This window comes from Canis aureus, chromosome 31 (genome assembly GCF_053574225.1).
Source record: "Canis aureus isolate CA01 chromosome 31, VMU_Caureus_v.1.0, whole genome shotgun sequence".
Taxonomy (NCBI): Eukaryota; Metazoa; Chordata; class Mammalia; order Carnivora; family Canidae; genus Canis; species Canis aureus.
The window spans coordinates 37,880,701-37,899,343 of NC_135641.1; the positions used below are offsets into that span (position 1 = coordinate 37,880,701).

General features: G+C 35.2%; 1 protein-coding gene across 1 annotated transcript in view; it reads left to right on the forward strand.

Moving 5' to 3' along the window:
• The window catches only part of LOC144302296 (uncharacterized), a 241,374-nt gene that overhangs the window by 203,538 nt on the left and 19,193 nt on the right, over positions 1 to 18,643 (forward strand). Inside the window, exon 5 of the mRNA XM_077879562.1 lies at positions 15,118 to 15,177. Within this exon, the coding sequence (XP_077735688.1) occupies positions 15,118 to 15,143 (26 nt within the window). The 3' untranslated portion in view covers positions 15,144 to 15,177. The remainder of the gene's footprint in view (positions 1 to 15,117; positions 15,178 to 18,643) is intronic.

The following is an 18,643-nucleotide window of genomic DNA, read 5'->3' on the forward strand; positions in this document are numbered from 1 at the left end:
ATAAGTGCAAAGAAGACTCAGTGCCTCGAGTATCCTGATAACAGTGGAGGGTACCAACCAAATGCCTCATTAGCTAAAAGCCTTGCAAAGTGGCTCCTTGAAGAAGGAAATTTCCCTTAAGGGAAAATTCACTTTTCTACTCTAGAATTCAGAAACTACTTATAATCCCAAAAATAATAGTATTGAAAGTAAAATAATTAGAGTCTTCAGTGGTCATTTGTGAAGAGTGATTTTCTCTGAGAAATGAGAGTATATTTTTAAATAATTTTATATATTTTCCAAATTTACTGTTTTGAACATGTATTATTAAAAAATAATTTTAAAAAGCTTACATTGGAGTTTACTTTCATTTACTGTAATAAGTAATAGTTGTTTGCCTAGCTAGCTTATTAATGGCTGGAATACCACTGACTTAGAGTTTTAATTTAAATGAAAATTTCTTATTCTAGAGAAAATGCTTCTATTAGTGTGGTGACAATTATGTCTTTGAGGATTGCAGTCAGAATTATTAGCAGGAAAAGAGATCAAAACTTCTAAAAAGTACCAAAAAGGTAAACTCTCACCCCCCTTCAATTAAATCAGAACATTATCAACACCATTATTTTAACTCATTTGTGTGTGTGTGTGTGGGTGTGGGTGTGGGTGAGTGGGTAGGAAGGTAGGTGGGGGTTCTGTTTTGATGGTGAGGGAAAGCTTTATCCAAATGGGGTTAGTTATTGAACTACCAAATAAACTGTTTTTAAAATATGAAACTAGGGATAATTCTATGGCATGGACTCTAGGGTCATCAAAAATTTTCGGCATTAATGAGATTATTATATCATTATATTATCAATTGTGATAACATTTTATATCATGGGTTTCAGTAACCATCTCAGCACTAATTTTTGAACCAATTAATTTTATATGCCAACAGAATTCAAGTTGAGTTAGTTTCAGACTCAATTCCCTTTACTGTGGTGGAAGTAGGCAAGAAACTTTAATTCAATTTTAAGTGCAAAATAATTAAATGAATTGAGTTTGTGAATGGAATCTTCTGATTGGAAATGCCAAGAGGTCAATCATATAGTTTCATAGGATTTCTGTGAATTAAAATAATATCTCCAAGTAATGTGATAAATATTCACTCTATAGGACTGAAAACATTGTTGATATAATTGCCTTTGTAAAAAAATTAGTTTGGAGTAGATAATTTCATTAAATTTTACAGAAACCATTAATACTTTTAAAAGCATGATTTCTTAACATATATTTTGTGGGGAAGCCTTTATCATCCCCCTTTTCTTGACCAAAATAGGACTCTTTGGGGGCATTTTATTTTAATTTTCTTTCTTTCTTTCTTTCTTTCTTTCTTTCTTTCTTTCTTTCTTTCTTTCTTTCTTTCTTTCTTTTTCTTTCTTTCTTATGCAATGTTTCTTTGGGTTATATTGCAAAATATATACAAACCATGTAGCTTTAGATACTGAGATTCAATTCAAATGTGTATCCTCTATCTACAATGAAATATCTTTTTCATAAATGCCCTGAAAACAATGGTTAGAATTATACTTAAAACAGCATGATCTTCTGATTTGTTTGAGGTATTTTAAAAGAACTCACATAGAACTGTTGCCCTTGGACTCTTAGCTCCTTCCATCAGTTGAAATGTCAACTTTTAAATCACTTCTTAATTTTACTTTCTCACTTTCTTTTTTAGTATGAAACTTATCCATCCTTTTACTGACCTTTATAAATGATTTTCTTTGTTATAAGAACAAAGTGACAGTGCCCTCTTACTTGGTAATTATCAGGAAAACTATTAGATCAAGGAAGGAATAGTAATTTTATGTCTTCTTCTTACTCTAAATCCCCTATGCTCTTTGATGTCAGTCTTTATAGATCAGAAAACAAAACAAAACCTTACATCAAGTAGGGGTATGGAGCATCAAATACAGCTTCTGAATTCTGGCAAGGGCCATCTCTTAAAATAGGAATAGAGTTTTCCTTTAATTATTCTTGAACAGGTTAACTGTTTATTTTTTTTCCATCAAGCAAATGGCAAACAGATCAAATTGAAATTGTTTCTACTAAAATTCACATCATTTTTGTAATAGTATATTGAATTTGCCTATGTTAATTAGCTGAAGACAAGTCTATTTCTTACAGAATAAATATATTAGGCCAAAAACTATAATCCCTGTCTTCATTTTATGATTATCTATACATAGACAGCAAAAGGAGTGAATTCACTGTGTGTGTGTGTGTTTTTTTTTTTTTTTTTTCTAGGTACATTCTTAGGCATTAGGTAGCTATCTGTTCTGCTGGATAATTTCTGTTAATTAAAGTTGATAATCCCAGAAAATGAAGTTCGTTACATTCATCTCTTGAGTCATTATCGCCTCCTCTAAGTTTTGGATAATGAGGTCATCTTCTTTGAAATGCCTCATGACTCTTAGCTGTTCAAAGAGATTGTCCATCTAAAACAGATAGCAGAAGGTAATGAGACTCCTTTCCCACCTCATAGTGAAAGGGAATTTTTTTTTTTTTTTTTTTTTTTTTTGCTTAGGAACTCTGTAGAAATGAAATTATACATCTAATATTTTATGATTAACATTTTTTTTCCTTCAGGGTTACTGTTTTTCATATTTTTACTCTAATATACCTTGCTAGAATGAAACAGGTAACTCTACCATTTGGCTTTAATAACTGGCTTCTGAAAAGTGTAATTATTCATCAAATTTATTTTTTAATTATGGTTCCCTAGGCCATTCACAAATATTCGTTGAAACAGTTCATTAGTGTAAAAGTTAATTGTGGTGTTTTCATTGTCTAGGAACCAAGTAAAAAGACCTTCAAAAACTCTTTTTGATGAAAATAAGTAATAAAATATAGAAACAACCAGATCTGTGGTACAATATGTATATGTCTGTGCTAGAATCTTTATACAAATTTGAAAACTTTTTATAGGCTTTTTTTTTTAGTATGAAAATATGCCAGTACTTTGGACACATTTTTAATAAACCCCTCTTGTCTTCAATCTCATTGGCTATGTTCAATAAAGTTTGATATCTCCTAGAGGACCATTATGGTTTATTGGCTTAATGAAGCAAGCTGGAAAAAGTTTTGTACAGCACCTTTTCTGTGCTCTGAGTGTTTTATAAAATTGCAAAGTATGTTCCATGCTTTGTTCCATAAACAATTCCCAATGATGGGTTTATTTCCAGTGTGGCAAAACTGGACCTGAGGGAGGAACTACATGAGTGTCTTATACCTATATACATGAGCTCTATCACTTCAAATGCTCCAAAGAGAGTATCCTTCAAGCAATGGTGAGCAGAGTATTAATTTCCTCTTTTGGAAATTTGCCAGGATTTCATGGTCAAGATAATTATATGGAGAATGGTTTGGGAATCTGATGATTAACATTTTGTCATACAGGAGAAGATCTCTTAAAAAAATAGATTCATTCTTTATCTTGCAGATTCTTTTTCAGTATACAGATTTTCACAGCTAGATCATTGGTACTGAACACTGAATAATTCTTGTTTTCCTCACCAAGATCAATTTCTAAAACAAAATCTTAAAGTCTATGTCTTAATTTAGAGAAGGGAAATAGGAAAACAATGTACAGGTCTGCTTAGTGTTTAAATAGATTCGGAAAGATGATCTGGAAAATGTCCTTCCAACAAACATGAGTAGGAATAGAAGCTGTTCCTCTCCAATTTGTTGTTGTGACTTTAAAACACTGATTCCTAGGCTGTCGTTTGTAACATAAAGGATAAATTTTAAAGGATACTTTTTCTGTTATTTTACATATTTGCTTTCTTAGTATATATCAAATAATTATATTCAGGTACAATTTAAGAACTTCAGGTCAGAAAATATATTCACTATTCCCTGAAGAAGTGAGTAAAGTCTCCAAAACCACTTATTAAGTTTGGGACTTGCATGATCTGGCTAGAAAAAAAAAAAAAAAAGAAGGTATTATTGAAAGATGATTTACAAAAAAGATAAAATTGCAGCTCTCATATAAATACAAAATGAACATATATCAGAGATTTTATTTGACTCATTAATTAATGGGAAAATTAGTAAGATGTTACATCTAGTTCAAAGGAAATTTGAAAGAAACATCCCTATGAGCAATAAGGAAAGCTGAAATGAATGTACAGGTAGAGGCAAAACTGCTCTATCCACAAGGCAAAAATGAATCACATTTCATGAGACTCAGTTCATTTGCATTTCTATAGATAGGAATGATTTGCATTATTTTCAGTTTCCTACAGTTTACGGGATTATAAAATACCTCTAAGACAATGAAAGGCAAAGTAACTAAGAAAGGTGCACTAAATAGGACATCCAGCTGCCTTTTTGCCCTATTCCAACTTTTCTCAATGTTTCCGGTTAGTAAAAAAATTGGCCAGATGTCATCTTCCTATAAGCTTGCTCACTGGGCGAAAACCATGAATTTTTCCTACTAATTTTTTTTTTTAAGATTTTATTTATGTATTCATGAGAGACACACAGAGAGAGAGACAGAGAGAGAGAGAGAGAGAGGCAGAGACACAGGCAGAGGGAGAAGCAGGCTCCATGTAGGGAGCCTGATGTGGGACTCGAACCTGGGACTCCAGGATCATGCCCTGGGTCAAAGGCAGGCACTAAACCACTGAGCCACCCACGGATCTCCCCCTATTAATTTTTAATAAGAAAATAGCTGGCAAATAATTGTAAATTAGATTCAAGCCAATAAGAACTATGATTCCAAGGTGAATAGAATATGCTTCCTGCCACCCAAGACCATTTAACCTATTCAATGAGAGCAGCAAGGTGTTGGCATGATATGCACTCTTAGTAAATTATAAACCGTGGGGCGAGTGTTACAGAAGTTTTTACTTAGGAGGATCCAAGAGGGTGGCACTTAATGATATTAAATATTGACCTGACTGCAAGTGAAGGGGAATCTTTCCTTATCCTCCATATCTGATTTTCCTCATGTCTAACTGTTGCAGCTGAGAAGGACTCTCCTCTCCAAGAAGGCAAGCTAATAGAGTGTGTTGGTTGGTCTATGCCTCAAACATATATACAAACATTGAGCGCAAAATAGCAGACTAAATAGAGAATTTCTAGATCCAAGATACTATACTCTGAAGAATTAGAAAAAAATTATGAATTTTTGTTGTTTTTGTTGCTAAATCAGAGGTGGAAGGTGAGAAGCCCAGTTTGAACGATGCTGTGCCCAAACCTGGGGATAGACAAGTGGGAGCATGTCTGAAAACCAGTGGGTGAGGCTGTCAGTAAACCTAATAAATGCTAAAGAGTAGAAATTCTTTGAATCTAAGACTATATGTTGTGTTTCTACTCAACCTTGGGTGCATTTTGAAAGAGTTTAGTAAAATTCAGTAGTAACTTAAAATAGTTTTCAGGATGCTGCTATAATCATTGAGTTCATTAGAACAGATGCATATTTTTCTTGCTTTACATAGTTTTTGCCTTGAACGTCAGTATCAAAATATAGCAGACTTTACCCGTGACCTTTCATTTGTTACAAGGATTAAAAGTTTCCTGTGTTCATTTTACTGAGCTCAGGGATTCACATGGTAGCAGATAAAATAGATGAGTCCTGTCCTACTCATTAGAAGGGGCAGATGTTTCCCCAGGACTACTGAGAGGTGTTCTTAGTAATAATAATTATAATAAAAAAATCTCTGCTTTATTAAGATGTACTTCTGAGGGAAAGTCTTTCATTTTAAAAGATAAAGAGCTTCTAACTTGTCCTATTCATCGGAATCTAAAAAATCTAGTGAGTACTAGTAAAGGGTTTCAAATACGATGTATAGGATCACTTTGTCTTGACTGGCATGTGATAAATTACCAAAATGAATAAAATAAAGGTGGCTGATAAATTAATTTTGTCTTTTGCTAAACTTCATGGCAGACTTTAAATAGTGAATTGCATATACTGATTAATTTACACTGTTGCTATTTATAAAATCCTGCAGTTGTTGCCTGAATGTTACCGAAGCATTTTGGTCTAGTACAGAGATTGGATTTTTATTTCTCACATTGCCTTTCCTAACTTTTGCAACTTTCTTCTTGATTGCAAAAAGGACAAGTGTTAGATAAGAGTTTTTTGTTTTGTTTTGTTTTGGGTTAAAAATATGCATTTTCCAGTAGAAAAGAGTAGGGCACAAGATTAAAGAGAATTTTTGCATTAGAGCTTCCTTAAAAATTTTAATATGTTTGAGCACCGTAGATACGGCCATAGAAATTACGGGCGCAGTTAAAAATTGTCACCTGATAAAAATAAAGTTAATAAGAATCAATTAAAAACATATGAGATTCACATCTGCAGCTGGATTGCCACCTAAAAGGAGAGGTTGCATATAATTTGCTGATGCTTTTATAGAACGAATCAGGTATCTTCTAAATATCAGGAAAAGATTATAGTATCATTCTGATATTATCTAAAATACCAACAATATGAGATTTTTCTTTCATTGTGAGGAGATGTAATAATAAATGTTTTGGTTGCTGGTAGTAAGGGATATAGAAAACTGTGACGTTATAAAGTAGTAATTTACCCTTGTGTTGGGGAGACACCCCTAACAGATATAAGTATACGGCACATAGAAAAGTGTACTCTGTAGTACAAAACCGATACTTGATTTCAGAATAAGAAGACTTTTGTTCCAGATCGTCTTGCCATGTGTTAACCATTTATCCTTAGAAATGTTGCCAAATCTTGTCCTCTTCCCACATTTTTGAAATGATATCATTTTGATATCATTAAACTTAATGATATCACCACAAGATCATTGTGAGGAATTAATGAAATAAAATTACCTGGCCTAATGCCTGGCATGTAACAAGTGTTCAGGAAGTATTTATTGGCCTGTCCTTTTTTCTAGAATCTGGCTGGAATGACCCATGAAACAATTCACTTCCTTTTCTATGATACTGCGATAGACTTCCTTGTCCGTCTTACTACAGCAGACTTCCTGTCATATTAGTAACTGAGGCACGTGCCAGCAGTTTCTCGAGTGGTACGAGGATGTCTAAGTGAAGTAGTGGGAACCACAGAGATGAATAATTTGAAAAAAAAAAAGCCTCTCAATTGATTCTGATATGATTTTCTCTAATTGAAGAATTGGCAATTTAATTACAGATCTTTTTTCTGAAGTACACTGATGACAAGCAGAGGGTCTATGAATGAAATGTGTAATTTTTCTGGCTCTAGAAATATACAAAGTAAAATTGTCACATTATAATTGTGGGTTATAATCAGTCACTGATCGTCTTCAGGTGAGCTATTAAGACTTCCATCTGTAGACCTGAGGACCAAGAGCATCCAGGTGCAGTGGCCAGGGAATTGATTTTTTTTTCTACATTTTTGTAGAAACACACTTCTGAGTATAAACACATTTTTATCTACATTTGTGACTAGAAATGGACCGTACTTTTCTCTTAGTAATCTGTGCTATCTAATCCAGCAGCCATTTCAAACCAGAGATAGTCGTAGGCCCCATTTTTAAATAAGTAACATCCCATCAGCGGCCAGAAACATTTCTTGAAGGCAACTTGCTGGTTTCAAGTAAGAGGGAGAAAAATTTAATAATACAGAATAGACTTCTAAGTAAGTTGTTTTTCTTGGGCACATTGTATATGCTGAAAAGTTAATGCTGTTTTTAAAGTTAATTCATGATAATTGAATTGAAGTGCTTGGAAAGTGCTGTTAGAGAGTCTATTTATGAACCCTGTGCCCTCTTTGTCCATTCAGTAAAAGCACCGTTCAGTAAAAGAAAGGAGAGTGAGCTGGCTGCATGGTGTGCACTTAGCCATATTTGCGTCCTTTCCCTCAAAAGTATCTGTTTTTCTAAGTGCTTTTTTTTTTCTTCTTTTAATCCATCCACCTCATTGAGTCAGCAGGCCTGTGAGGCCCATTATCACTCCACTCTGAAGACTGTGAAGGGCTGATAAAATGTATTTTTGTAGTGATTCACTGCAAATCACTTTTGCTGCTTGGAGGCATAGGTGGGAGACAGCAGTATAAGTTAGGAAGAGAAGAATATGTGGCACAAGTGAATTAAATAAATGATCTACTGCTTAGATGATTACATTGACAAACATCTTAAATAAATACAATGACAAGTCTTTGTTACAGCAGAGGACGTTAATTTTTATCATGAGAGCTGTTGGGAGGTGAGTCATATATGGGAAGGGTATGCTTTTACCTAGCAATTCCATTTTATAATAGCAAAAAGTTGGTAACCACCTTGTATCTTCAGCAATAGAAGGTTCATCGAATTATGCCCTATTTAAACAGTAGAATACTAAATAGGTATTAATACTATGATCTAAAATGATTTAATTACATAGAAAATTATTCTTGATAAATTAAGTCAAAAAGAAAACTATAGACCATACTTTTTGTTTTAAGGAAAATATTTTTCTATGTGAAAGAAAGGAGGCCACAAATACACAAATAATATTAACAGTATTTTTTTTATTATGGGATCTAAAATTTTCTTATTTGTTCTTATTACATTTAATAACTACAAGTTATAATGCATTTTAATAAAGTTATAAATAAATAATTTTTATAAAGAGTATGTGCATGTCTAAAGAACAGAAAAGAAATTAAAAGGCTTGTAAACAAAAAGAAATTAAAAGGCTTATTTCAGGACATTCCTAATTAATTACTTAACTGTATTACATTGTTCAAGAATTGAGCCTTCCAAAAGCCTCTGCAAATAAACCATATTAAAGAAGAAACATAGAAGAACCAAGAACATGTAATTGTGAAAAAAAACGTAGAGACCTCATCAATGTGTTAAGGCTTAAGAATTAATTGAATCCACAATAGCTTCTTAGTCTGAAAATGGAATCAGGTGGTAATTATTTAGAGGTAATAAATGACAGTATTACTGTGCATAAAACTGTGTTTTAAAATATGTGTAATACAAGGGATCCCTGGGTGGCTCAGCGGTTTAGCGCCTGCCTTCGGCCCAGGGCATGATCCTGGAGTCCCGGGATCAAGTCCCGCGTCGGGCTCTCTGCATGGAGCCTGCTTCTACCTCTGCCTGTGTCTCTGCCTCTCTCTCTCTCTCTGTCTTTCATTAATAAATAAATGAAATATTTTTTAAAAATATGTGTAATACAAGAGAGGAGTTAAGATGGTGGAGGAATAGGGGGACCCTAAGCTTGCCTCCTCCCTTGAACATATCTAGATAATTATCAAGTCATTCTGAATAGTCAAGAAATCAACCAGAAGACCAAGAGAAAAAAGAACCTGCAAGTCTACAGGTAGAAAAGTGACCACCTTCTAGGAGGTAGGAGGTGTGGAGAGTAGATCTGGAGAAGATAAGGTAGGAGGTGTGGAGACTAGATCTGGAGAAGATAAGATAAGGTGCTGCAGAGGGGAGGGAGCCTGCTTACAGAGATTACCACAAGGAATTATAAGCAGCAGAGCACAAAATCTGCAGTTCTCATTCTTGAAGCCTACCTCGGCAGGGGTCATGCCTGACTTAAAGGTGCTCAGGTGGGGAGGGGGGACAGAGACCTGGAGTGGACAGCGTGCTCTGAGGAGCCCCTGGGTCACAAGAACATGCTGCATAAGAGCATAGGAGCAGTGACTCCAGCTGAGGGCAGTGAGTTGGGTACCTGCTCGGCCTTGATATAAACTCTGAACCACTGCCCAGTCCTGCCACCGCTTTCCAGGCACTGGTGGGCAAATGGCGAGAGCGTGGGAAGACCCTCCCCCAGAGGATCAGTGCAGGTCCTTGTGGTGGGAGTTGCTAAAATTTGGAGTTTTGAAACCCAGTCGCACACCAGAGATAAACTCAGACACAGGAAGGGTGAAGGCAGGGATTTGACAGAAGCCAGGGACACAAGAAAGGTGATTGATTGTTTGCTCTTCTGTGAGGGCTTCCTGAAGAGTAGAGGGCGGGAAGTCTTAGCCCATCACATCAGCTGTGAGAGTCTTCAGCGAGCAAAACAGCTCCACCTCGTGGAGGCCAGAGGTGCTTACACGAAGCCCTGTCCCCCTGTGCCCTGCAGGCCCATCTCCACTAGGGCAAGTCAGCCTGAGGATTAGAGCAACAGGCCTCTTCCCCAGAAGACTAATACAAACACCTCCCTCGCACCAGGCTTACTGATTATAGAGTGCTGCAAAGCTTCAGCTCTAGAGGAAGTAGGATCTAGCTTCCTTTTTATTTTTTATTTTTCTATTTAAAAAATATTTTTTGTTTCTTTTAAAAATTTTAATATATTTATTATTATTGATTATTATTATTATTATTATTTTAATTTTTGGATCTAGCTTATTTTAACCAGCAGACCAAAACACACCCAAGATCTAGTTTGTTTGTTTGTTTCTTTTTTCCTGGACAAAATGACACGATAGAGGAATTCATCCCTAAAGAAAGAGTAGGAAGTAGAACTAGCAGCTATGGATTTAATCAATACAGATATAAGTAAGATGTCTGAAGTAGAATTTAAAATAACAATTAGAAGGATACTAGCTGGGCTTGAAATAAGCATAGAAGACACTAGAAAATCCCTTACCACAGAGCTAAAAGAACTAAAATCTAGTCAGGCTGAAATTAAAAATGCTATAACTGAGATGCAAACCCTATTGGATGATATAATGATGAGGATGGACCAGGCAGAGGAAGAAATCAATGATGCAGAAGATAAAATTATGGAAAATAATGAAGCTGAAAAGAAGAGGGAAAGAAAGGTTATGGATCACAAAAGTAGACTTAGCTGAAAAGAAGAGGGAAAGAAAGGTTATGGATCACTTAGTAGACTAAGAATTCAGCAACTTATTAAAATGTAATAACACTCGTATCATAGGAGTCCCAGAAGATGAAGACAAAGAAAAGGGGGCAGAAGGTTTATTTGAGCAAATTATAGCTGAACATTTTCTTACCTTGGGGAAGGACACAGACATCAAAATCCAAGAATCATGGAGAACTCCCATTAAAATAAAAGGAACAACATAAAAATTCCCTCCCAATAAAAGCCAGGCAATGCTAAGGCATATCACAGCCAAATTCACAGAAATATACACAGAATCCTGAAAGCAGCAAGAGGGGGAAAAAAAGCCCTTACCCTCCAAGGGAAGACAGATGAGGTTCACAGCAGATCTGTCCACAGAAATCTGGCAGGCCAGAAGAGAATGGCAGGATATATTTAATGGGCTGAATGGGAAAAATATGCAGTCAAGAATACTTTATCCAGCAAGGCTGTCTGTCATTCAGAATTGAAGGAGATAAAGAGTTTCTTTTTTTTTTTTTTTTTTTTTTTTTAAAAGATAAAGAGTTTCTTAGACAAAAACTGAAGGAGCTCCTGACCACTAAACCAGTCCTGTAAGAAATATTAAGGGATACTCTGAGAGGAGGAAGAAAAGACCAAAAGCAACAGAGTAGAAAAGACCAGAAAATATTGCCAGAAACACCAACAGGTAACACAATGGCACTAAATTCATATCTTTCTATACTCACTCTGAATATAAATAGACTAATTACCCCAATCAAAAGACTTAGGGTATCAGAATAGATTAAATAAAAAATCCATGTATTTGTTGCCTACCACAGACTCATTTTAGACTTAAAGGTACCTGCATATTGAAAGTGAGGAGTTGGAGAACAACTAAAGTATTGCTAATGGACATCAAAAGAAAGCCAGAGTCATCATACTTATAACAGACAAACTAGATTTTAAAACAAAGACTGTAATGAGATGAAGAAGGGCATTATAGCATAATTATGTGGTCTATCCCTCAAGAAGATCTAACAATTGTAATATTTATACTCCCAACTTGGGAGCACCCAAATATAAAAATCAATTAATAATAAAGGAACTCATTGATAATAAGATAATAATAGTAGGGGGACTTTAATCCCTTACTTACAGCAATGGATAATCATCTAAGGGAACAAACAATAAAGAAACAATGGCTTCGAGTGACACGCTAGACCAGATGGACTTAACAGGTTCCAAAAAATGTTCCAAATTCAGAACATTTCATCCTAAAGCAGCAGAATACACATTCTTTTTGATGCACATGGAGCATTCTCTGGAATAGATCACATACTGTGTCACAAATCAGCCTTCAACAAGTACAAAAAGATTGAGATCATATCATGCGTATTTTCAGATGAAATGCTCTGAAACTTAAATTCAACCGGAAGAAAAAATTTGGAAAGACCAGAAATACATGGAGGTTAAAGAACATCCTACTAAAGAATGAATGGGTTAACCAGGAAATTAAAGAAGAAATGGAAACAAATGAAAATCAAAACATGACAGCCCAAAACCTTTGGGATGTAGCAAAGGCAGTCTAAGAGGGAAGTATATTGCAATACAGGCCAACCTCAAGAAGAAAGAAAAGTCTCAGATGCATAAACTAATCTTATACCCAAAGGAGCTAGAAAGGGAACAGCAAATAAAACCTATAGCCAGCAGAAGGTAAATAATAAATATCAGAGCAGAAATAAATGATAAAATGGAAACAAGAAAAGACACAGAACGGATCAACAAAACGAAGAATTGATTATTTGAAAGAATTAATAAAATTGATAATCCCCTAGCTAGACATATCAAAAAGAAAAGAGAAAGGTCCCAAATAAATAAAATCATGAGTGAGAGAGGAGAGATCACAACCAACAAACAAATATAAATTATCATAAGAGACATGAAAAATTATATGCCAACAAACTGGGCAATCTGGAGAAGTGGAAAAATTCCTATAAACCAACAAACTACCAGCAAAGACATTGAATAAGTAATCAAAAATCTCCCAACAAACAAAAGCCCAGGGCCATATAGCTTCCCAGGGTAATTCCACCAGATATTTAAAGAAGAGTTAGGGATCCCTGGGTGGCGCAGTGGTTTAGCGCCTGCCTTTGGCCCAGTACGCGATCCTGGAGACCCGGGATCGAATCCCACGTCGGGCTCCCAGTGCATGGAGCCTGCTTCTCCCTCTGCCTATGTCTCTGCCTCTCTCTCTCTCTCTGTGTGACTATCATAAATAAATTAAAAAAAAAATTAAAAAAAAATAAAATAAAATAAAAGAAGAGTTAATACCCATTATTCTTAAACTGTTTAAAAATATACAAATGGAAGGAAAACTTCCAAACTCCTTCTTTGTGGCCAGCATTACCTTGATTCCAAAACCAAAGACCCCACTAAAATGAGAATTACATGCCAATATCCCTGATGAACATGGATGCAGAAATTCGCAACAAGGTACTAGCAAATCAAATCCAACAGTACATTAAGATTATTCACCATGATCAAGTGGGATTTACTCCTGGGCTGCAGGGGTGATTCCATATTCACAAATCAATCAACATTATACACCATTAATAAAAGAAAGGATAAGAACCATATGATCCTCTCATTAGATTCAGAAAAAGCATTTGACAAAATACAGCATTCATTCTTGATAAAAATTATCAATAAAGTAGGGATAGATGGTATATACCTCAACATCATAAGGGCCATATACAAAAGACCCACAGCTAATATCATCCTCAATGGGGAAAAACTGAAAGTTTTTTTCTCTACAGTCATGATATTCTATGTAGAGAACCCCAAAAACTCCACCAAAAACTTGCTAGAACTACTACATGAATTAAGCAAAGTCTCAGGATATAAAATCAATGTACAGAAATCTTGCATTTCTTTACACTGATAATGAAGGAGCAGAAAGAGAAATGAAGGAATTGATTGCATTTACAATGGCACCAAAAACCATAAGACACCTAGGAATAAACCTAACCAAAGAGATAAAAGATCTGTACTCTGAAAACTAAAGAACACTTATGAAAGAAATTGAAGAGGATACTAAGAAACGGAAAAACATTCCATCCTCATAGATTGGAAGAACAAATATTGTTAAAATGTCTATGCCTCTCAAAGCTATCTACATATTCAATGCAATCCCTATCAAAATATCACCAGCATTTTTCACAAAGCTGGAACAAACAATCCTAAAATTTTATGGAACCACAAAAGACCCTAAATAGCCCAAGCAATCTTAGGAAGAAAAGCAAAGCTGGTCGCATCACAATTCTGGACTTCAAGCTGTATTATAAAGCTGTAGTCATCAAGACAGTATGGTACTGGCACAAAAACAGATACATAGATCAATAGAACAGAATAGAAAACTAAAAAAATGGGTCCACAGCTATATGGTCAACTAACCTTCGACAAAGAAGTAAAGAATAAACGATGGAAAAAAAGTGTCTTCAAGAAACGGTGTTGGAAAAACCAGACAGCACTATGTAGAAGAATGGAACTGCACCACTTTCTTACACAAACATGAATTCAAAATAGATGAAAGACCTAAGTGTGAGATAGGAAACCATCAAAATCCTAGAGGAGAACACAGGCAGCAACCTCTTTGACCTTGGCCATAGGAACTTCTTACTAAACATGTCTTCAGAGGCAAGGGAAACAAAAACTAAAATGAACTATTGGGACTTCATCAAGTTAAAACGCTTCTGCACAGCAAAGGAAACAACAAAACTAAAAGGCAATCTGCAGAATGGGAGAAGATATTTACAAATGACATGTCAGATAAAGGGTTAGTAGCCAAAATCTATAAAGAATGTATAAAACTCAACACCCAAAATGCAAATAACCCAATTAAGAAATGGGCAGCAGACATGAATAGACACTTTTCTAAAGAAGACATCCTGGTAGCTAACAGACACATAAAAAGTTGCTTAGAGAGGCTTCACCACACTGTCTATGTAAAATTGTATAGTCTGTGGGCATTGCGTTTGTGGCAATGGAAAAAACAAGTTGAAATGGCTTTCCACTCACCTCATTTGGCTGTGTGACCTGTTTGCACCTTGGTTTGGTAATCTGAAAATTGGGGAAAATAATAATAAATAACTATTAAAGTTGTTAACTAAAAAGCATATTTAAAGTGCCTAGGAAAATGCTTGCCAAATAGCAGTGACTCAATGAGTATTAGCTCTATACTTGAATTTGGAGTCTCCCTTGGTGATTCAAATTTAATTATTGAAAAAGCTAATGGCTTCAAAAGTGGCCATTTTAGAGAATGAATTCACAGTGAGGAGAAAAACTCAAGCAGTTATTTTTATTTATTTATTTTTTTTACAGAACTCCATGAAGAGGTCTTGGGCTAATTTATTCAATATAGTGCCAAACGGCCGTGGAACAGTGAGTTTTCAAATTTCTATAATTTGTTTGGGTTCAGATTTGACTTTGATAAGTTCACAAGTACAGAGATTCTTTTAGCTGAGGAACAAGTTGGGTTCCCATCCTAGAAACTTCATATTCAGTAGGTTGACTTGATTGGCAGCCATTCTAAGGAAAAGATTCAGAAGTAGAATAACAAATCTATGGCAATTAAGGCCTGAATTACTGAATAGGGAAATTAGGTTGGAGTTTCGTCATTATGACATCTATTAACTTCCATAATCTTTACCTCAGGAAAAAAAATTGGAAAAAAAAAAAAAACTCTTTTTGAAAGAATGATCATTGTACGGGAAAGGAAGTGCTAAAATAACGATATAAAATTACATATTCTGAAGTGTTTGTATAAAACAGTTTTCTCTAACATGCAATTTGCCTTTAAACAATCCAGAACAGTTTGAAGGGTGATTGTTACCTGAGTCTATCCAGATGGGTGATAGGACAGCACTGAGACTTTGCTATGTCTCTCGTGGTACATCCACTTGACTAAGACCTGGAGGTGAGGTCTTCTTATGAGGTCACATTGATCCGAAAATTTAATTCAGCTTATAAAAGTAGATTCTTACAGGCTTTCAGTTCTACCCTTTTAGTCCGTTTTGTTTAAAATCATTCATTGCAGCCTAGATTTTCTGTTTACCTGTTTTTAAGTCCCAATAATGCTGAAATAATCATTTCACCAGCCACCACAAAAATGTGCTCTAAGGCTTTCAGACTACTCTATAAAACAAAGCAATTCTATGATTATTAAAAGATTTAAACATCTGAATATGGTCTGGAAAAATCACGCTGTGTAATATCTCTTCAGACTTGTAAAGCACATAGAAATGGATAGTATTGGACATATGGAGTTGTTCATTTTGCAGAACACTTGCTATCAGATGTTCTTAAATAACAGGATGAAGAACACATGCTTAATTAGCTCGATTGTCTGTGGATAACTGTGGTGATGCTCAACTTTTCTTTCAGTTTCAAGTTTACGAGGCCTTGGAAATTCTCTCTGAAATTTGCCATAGTGTTCAATGCTTGCACATTGTGCTTTAATCAAATTATTCAGCCCTACTGAAATCCTGCTGTACTCCATCAAGATATTTCTACTCAGCAATAATATTATCACATAAAGCTACAGCCAGCCCTTAAACTTCAATTCTAGGGGCTGTATTTTGAAGATATAATATTCTAGAATTCTTATTCAACCATGTCAGCACATTTTCCCACTACCTTTTATTTAAACAATAACAAAAACCAGAAAATAACCACACTCCCCAAAAAACTGCAACTTTTAATATTAGACCTAATGGCGCTAATATTTCTTTTAGCCATCCAGTTATTGAATGCTGTTTAGGAGTCATGAAGTCAAATGCTTATTATGATAACGGTAGGAAGAGGCAGTAACCATAGTGAACTGGGAAGTGTACAGTTACCACTTACTTCCCAGGGTTTGTTGCGTTGTAGCAACAGAGACCTGATGTGTGTATGTGTATTAGTTTCCTATTGTTCTGATAAATTACTACAAACTTGGTTACTTAAACCAACATAAACCAACATAAATGTATTATCTTACAGTCCTAGAGGTGAGAAATCTGAAGGTCTCATTAAGTTAAAGCCAGGGTGTTGGCACAGGTGCCTTTCTTCTGAAGGCTCTAAGGGAAAAATCAATTTCCTTACCTTTTTCATCTTCTAGATGCCATCTGCATTCCTTGGCTCCTGGCCCCTTCAATCTCTAAAGTCAGCAGTCCACCTTGTATCACTCTGACACTAGTTCTTTTGTTTCCTTTTTCCCACAATTAAAGGACTCTTGTGATTGTCTTGAGCCCAGCTGGATAATCTGCGATAATCTCTTTTAATGTCAGTTTATTAGGAATCATATGGTATATAATAATCTCTTATTAGGAACCTTCATTCCTGCTTGCCATGTAATATAACATATTCACAGGTTCTAAAGATTATGGCATGGATTTTGGAGGGAGGGGGATTATTCTGCCTATTTGGAATGTATTCCCAGTTTTAAAAGAAGGTGGAAACCCGTGTTTTATTTTTTTATTTTATTTTTTATTTTTTTATTTTTTTTTTGAAACCCGTGTTTTAGATGAAATATCTAGATATTTAAATGTTTAAAATAACTATATATATGTTGTGTGTGTGTGTGTGTGTGTGTGTGTGTATGTTAACCTTATGAGATACATAGCATCTCAGTCTATTTTGACCAGTAGACTGCCTATTTACAACCACTGGTCTGTTGTATGCCTGACCCCATGAAAATCATTGTGTCTCTTTTACTCCTAGTCTTTCAATCTAATCAAGGAAGTAAACATTCAAGAACATCTGTAAAGCAATATCAACAACATAGTATAAGGAACCCTATGTAGGGGCTTAGGGAATGGTCATTGAAGAGTGAAGCAAGATAGGTCTTAAAAAAAATGTGATGGAGCTAGTTGGGAAAGGGGATTAAAAAGATATGATGAGCTGGAACATGACTGTCAGTAGTATGAACAGGAAAAAAAAAAAAAAAAGAAGAAGCTGGTCTTGCTGGAGTAGGAGGGACCAGACTGAGGATAGATTATATGGTGCAGTGTTCCAGTTAATATACAGCTTTCAAATCTTTCTTTAGAGTTTGGCTTTATTTTGAGATGCAATAGTTGTCTTGGTTTCTTGGACCAGAGAAACAGGTTGATATAATATTGGCTAAGGAAGTTATTTTTGAGAGTTACCATGACAGAAATGAAAGCATGAAGACTAGAAAAATGACTATTCTAGTTATCCAGGTGTGCTGTAATGAGAAACCTATACTAGGGTGCTCAGTGTGGCTTGAAAAAAATGTAAAGACATTGCAAAGAAAGGATCAGCAGGGTATGGTGAATGACTGGCAGTGAGGAGCTAATGAGATAAAGGTAATGACAAGATTTGAAGCATGGGGGCTAGGAGGACAATGGAATCAATGGCTGAGCTATATAGATTTGAGTAATTAAAACCATTGAATTAGATGCATTTTATTCCCCAAGGGAAAAGAGCTAAAAGGTGAGAGAGTAGGAGAAGGAAGAGCAGAACCATTTTAACGCAATGTCTCAACAGCCAAGAGAGGAGGGAGTTTTAGGATAGGAAAAGAAAGGATCCCATGATAACAAATACAGCTTTTTTTTTTTTTTTTTTTTTTTTTTTTGTAGTGTGAGAATTGTTGGACTGATTCAGAAGTTGACAAAGCAAGACAACGAACACTTGTTCAAAAGGGTTTGCAATGGATTTTGAGGCAGAAATGAAATGCATGGAAAGAGTGAGGTGGTGAATTTCTAGATGTGTTAGTCTTGAAGTGATTACAAGACAGAAAAAGGCCAAGAGAAGAGTAGGGAATAATATTCCTGAAGAGGTAGATATGGTAGACACTTTTGATGTGTCTATGGCATCAGCTTCTTTGTATGAGATGTGGTCATCCTAC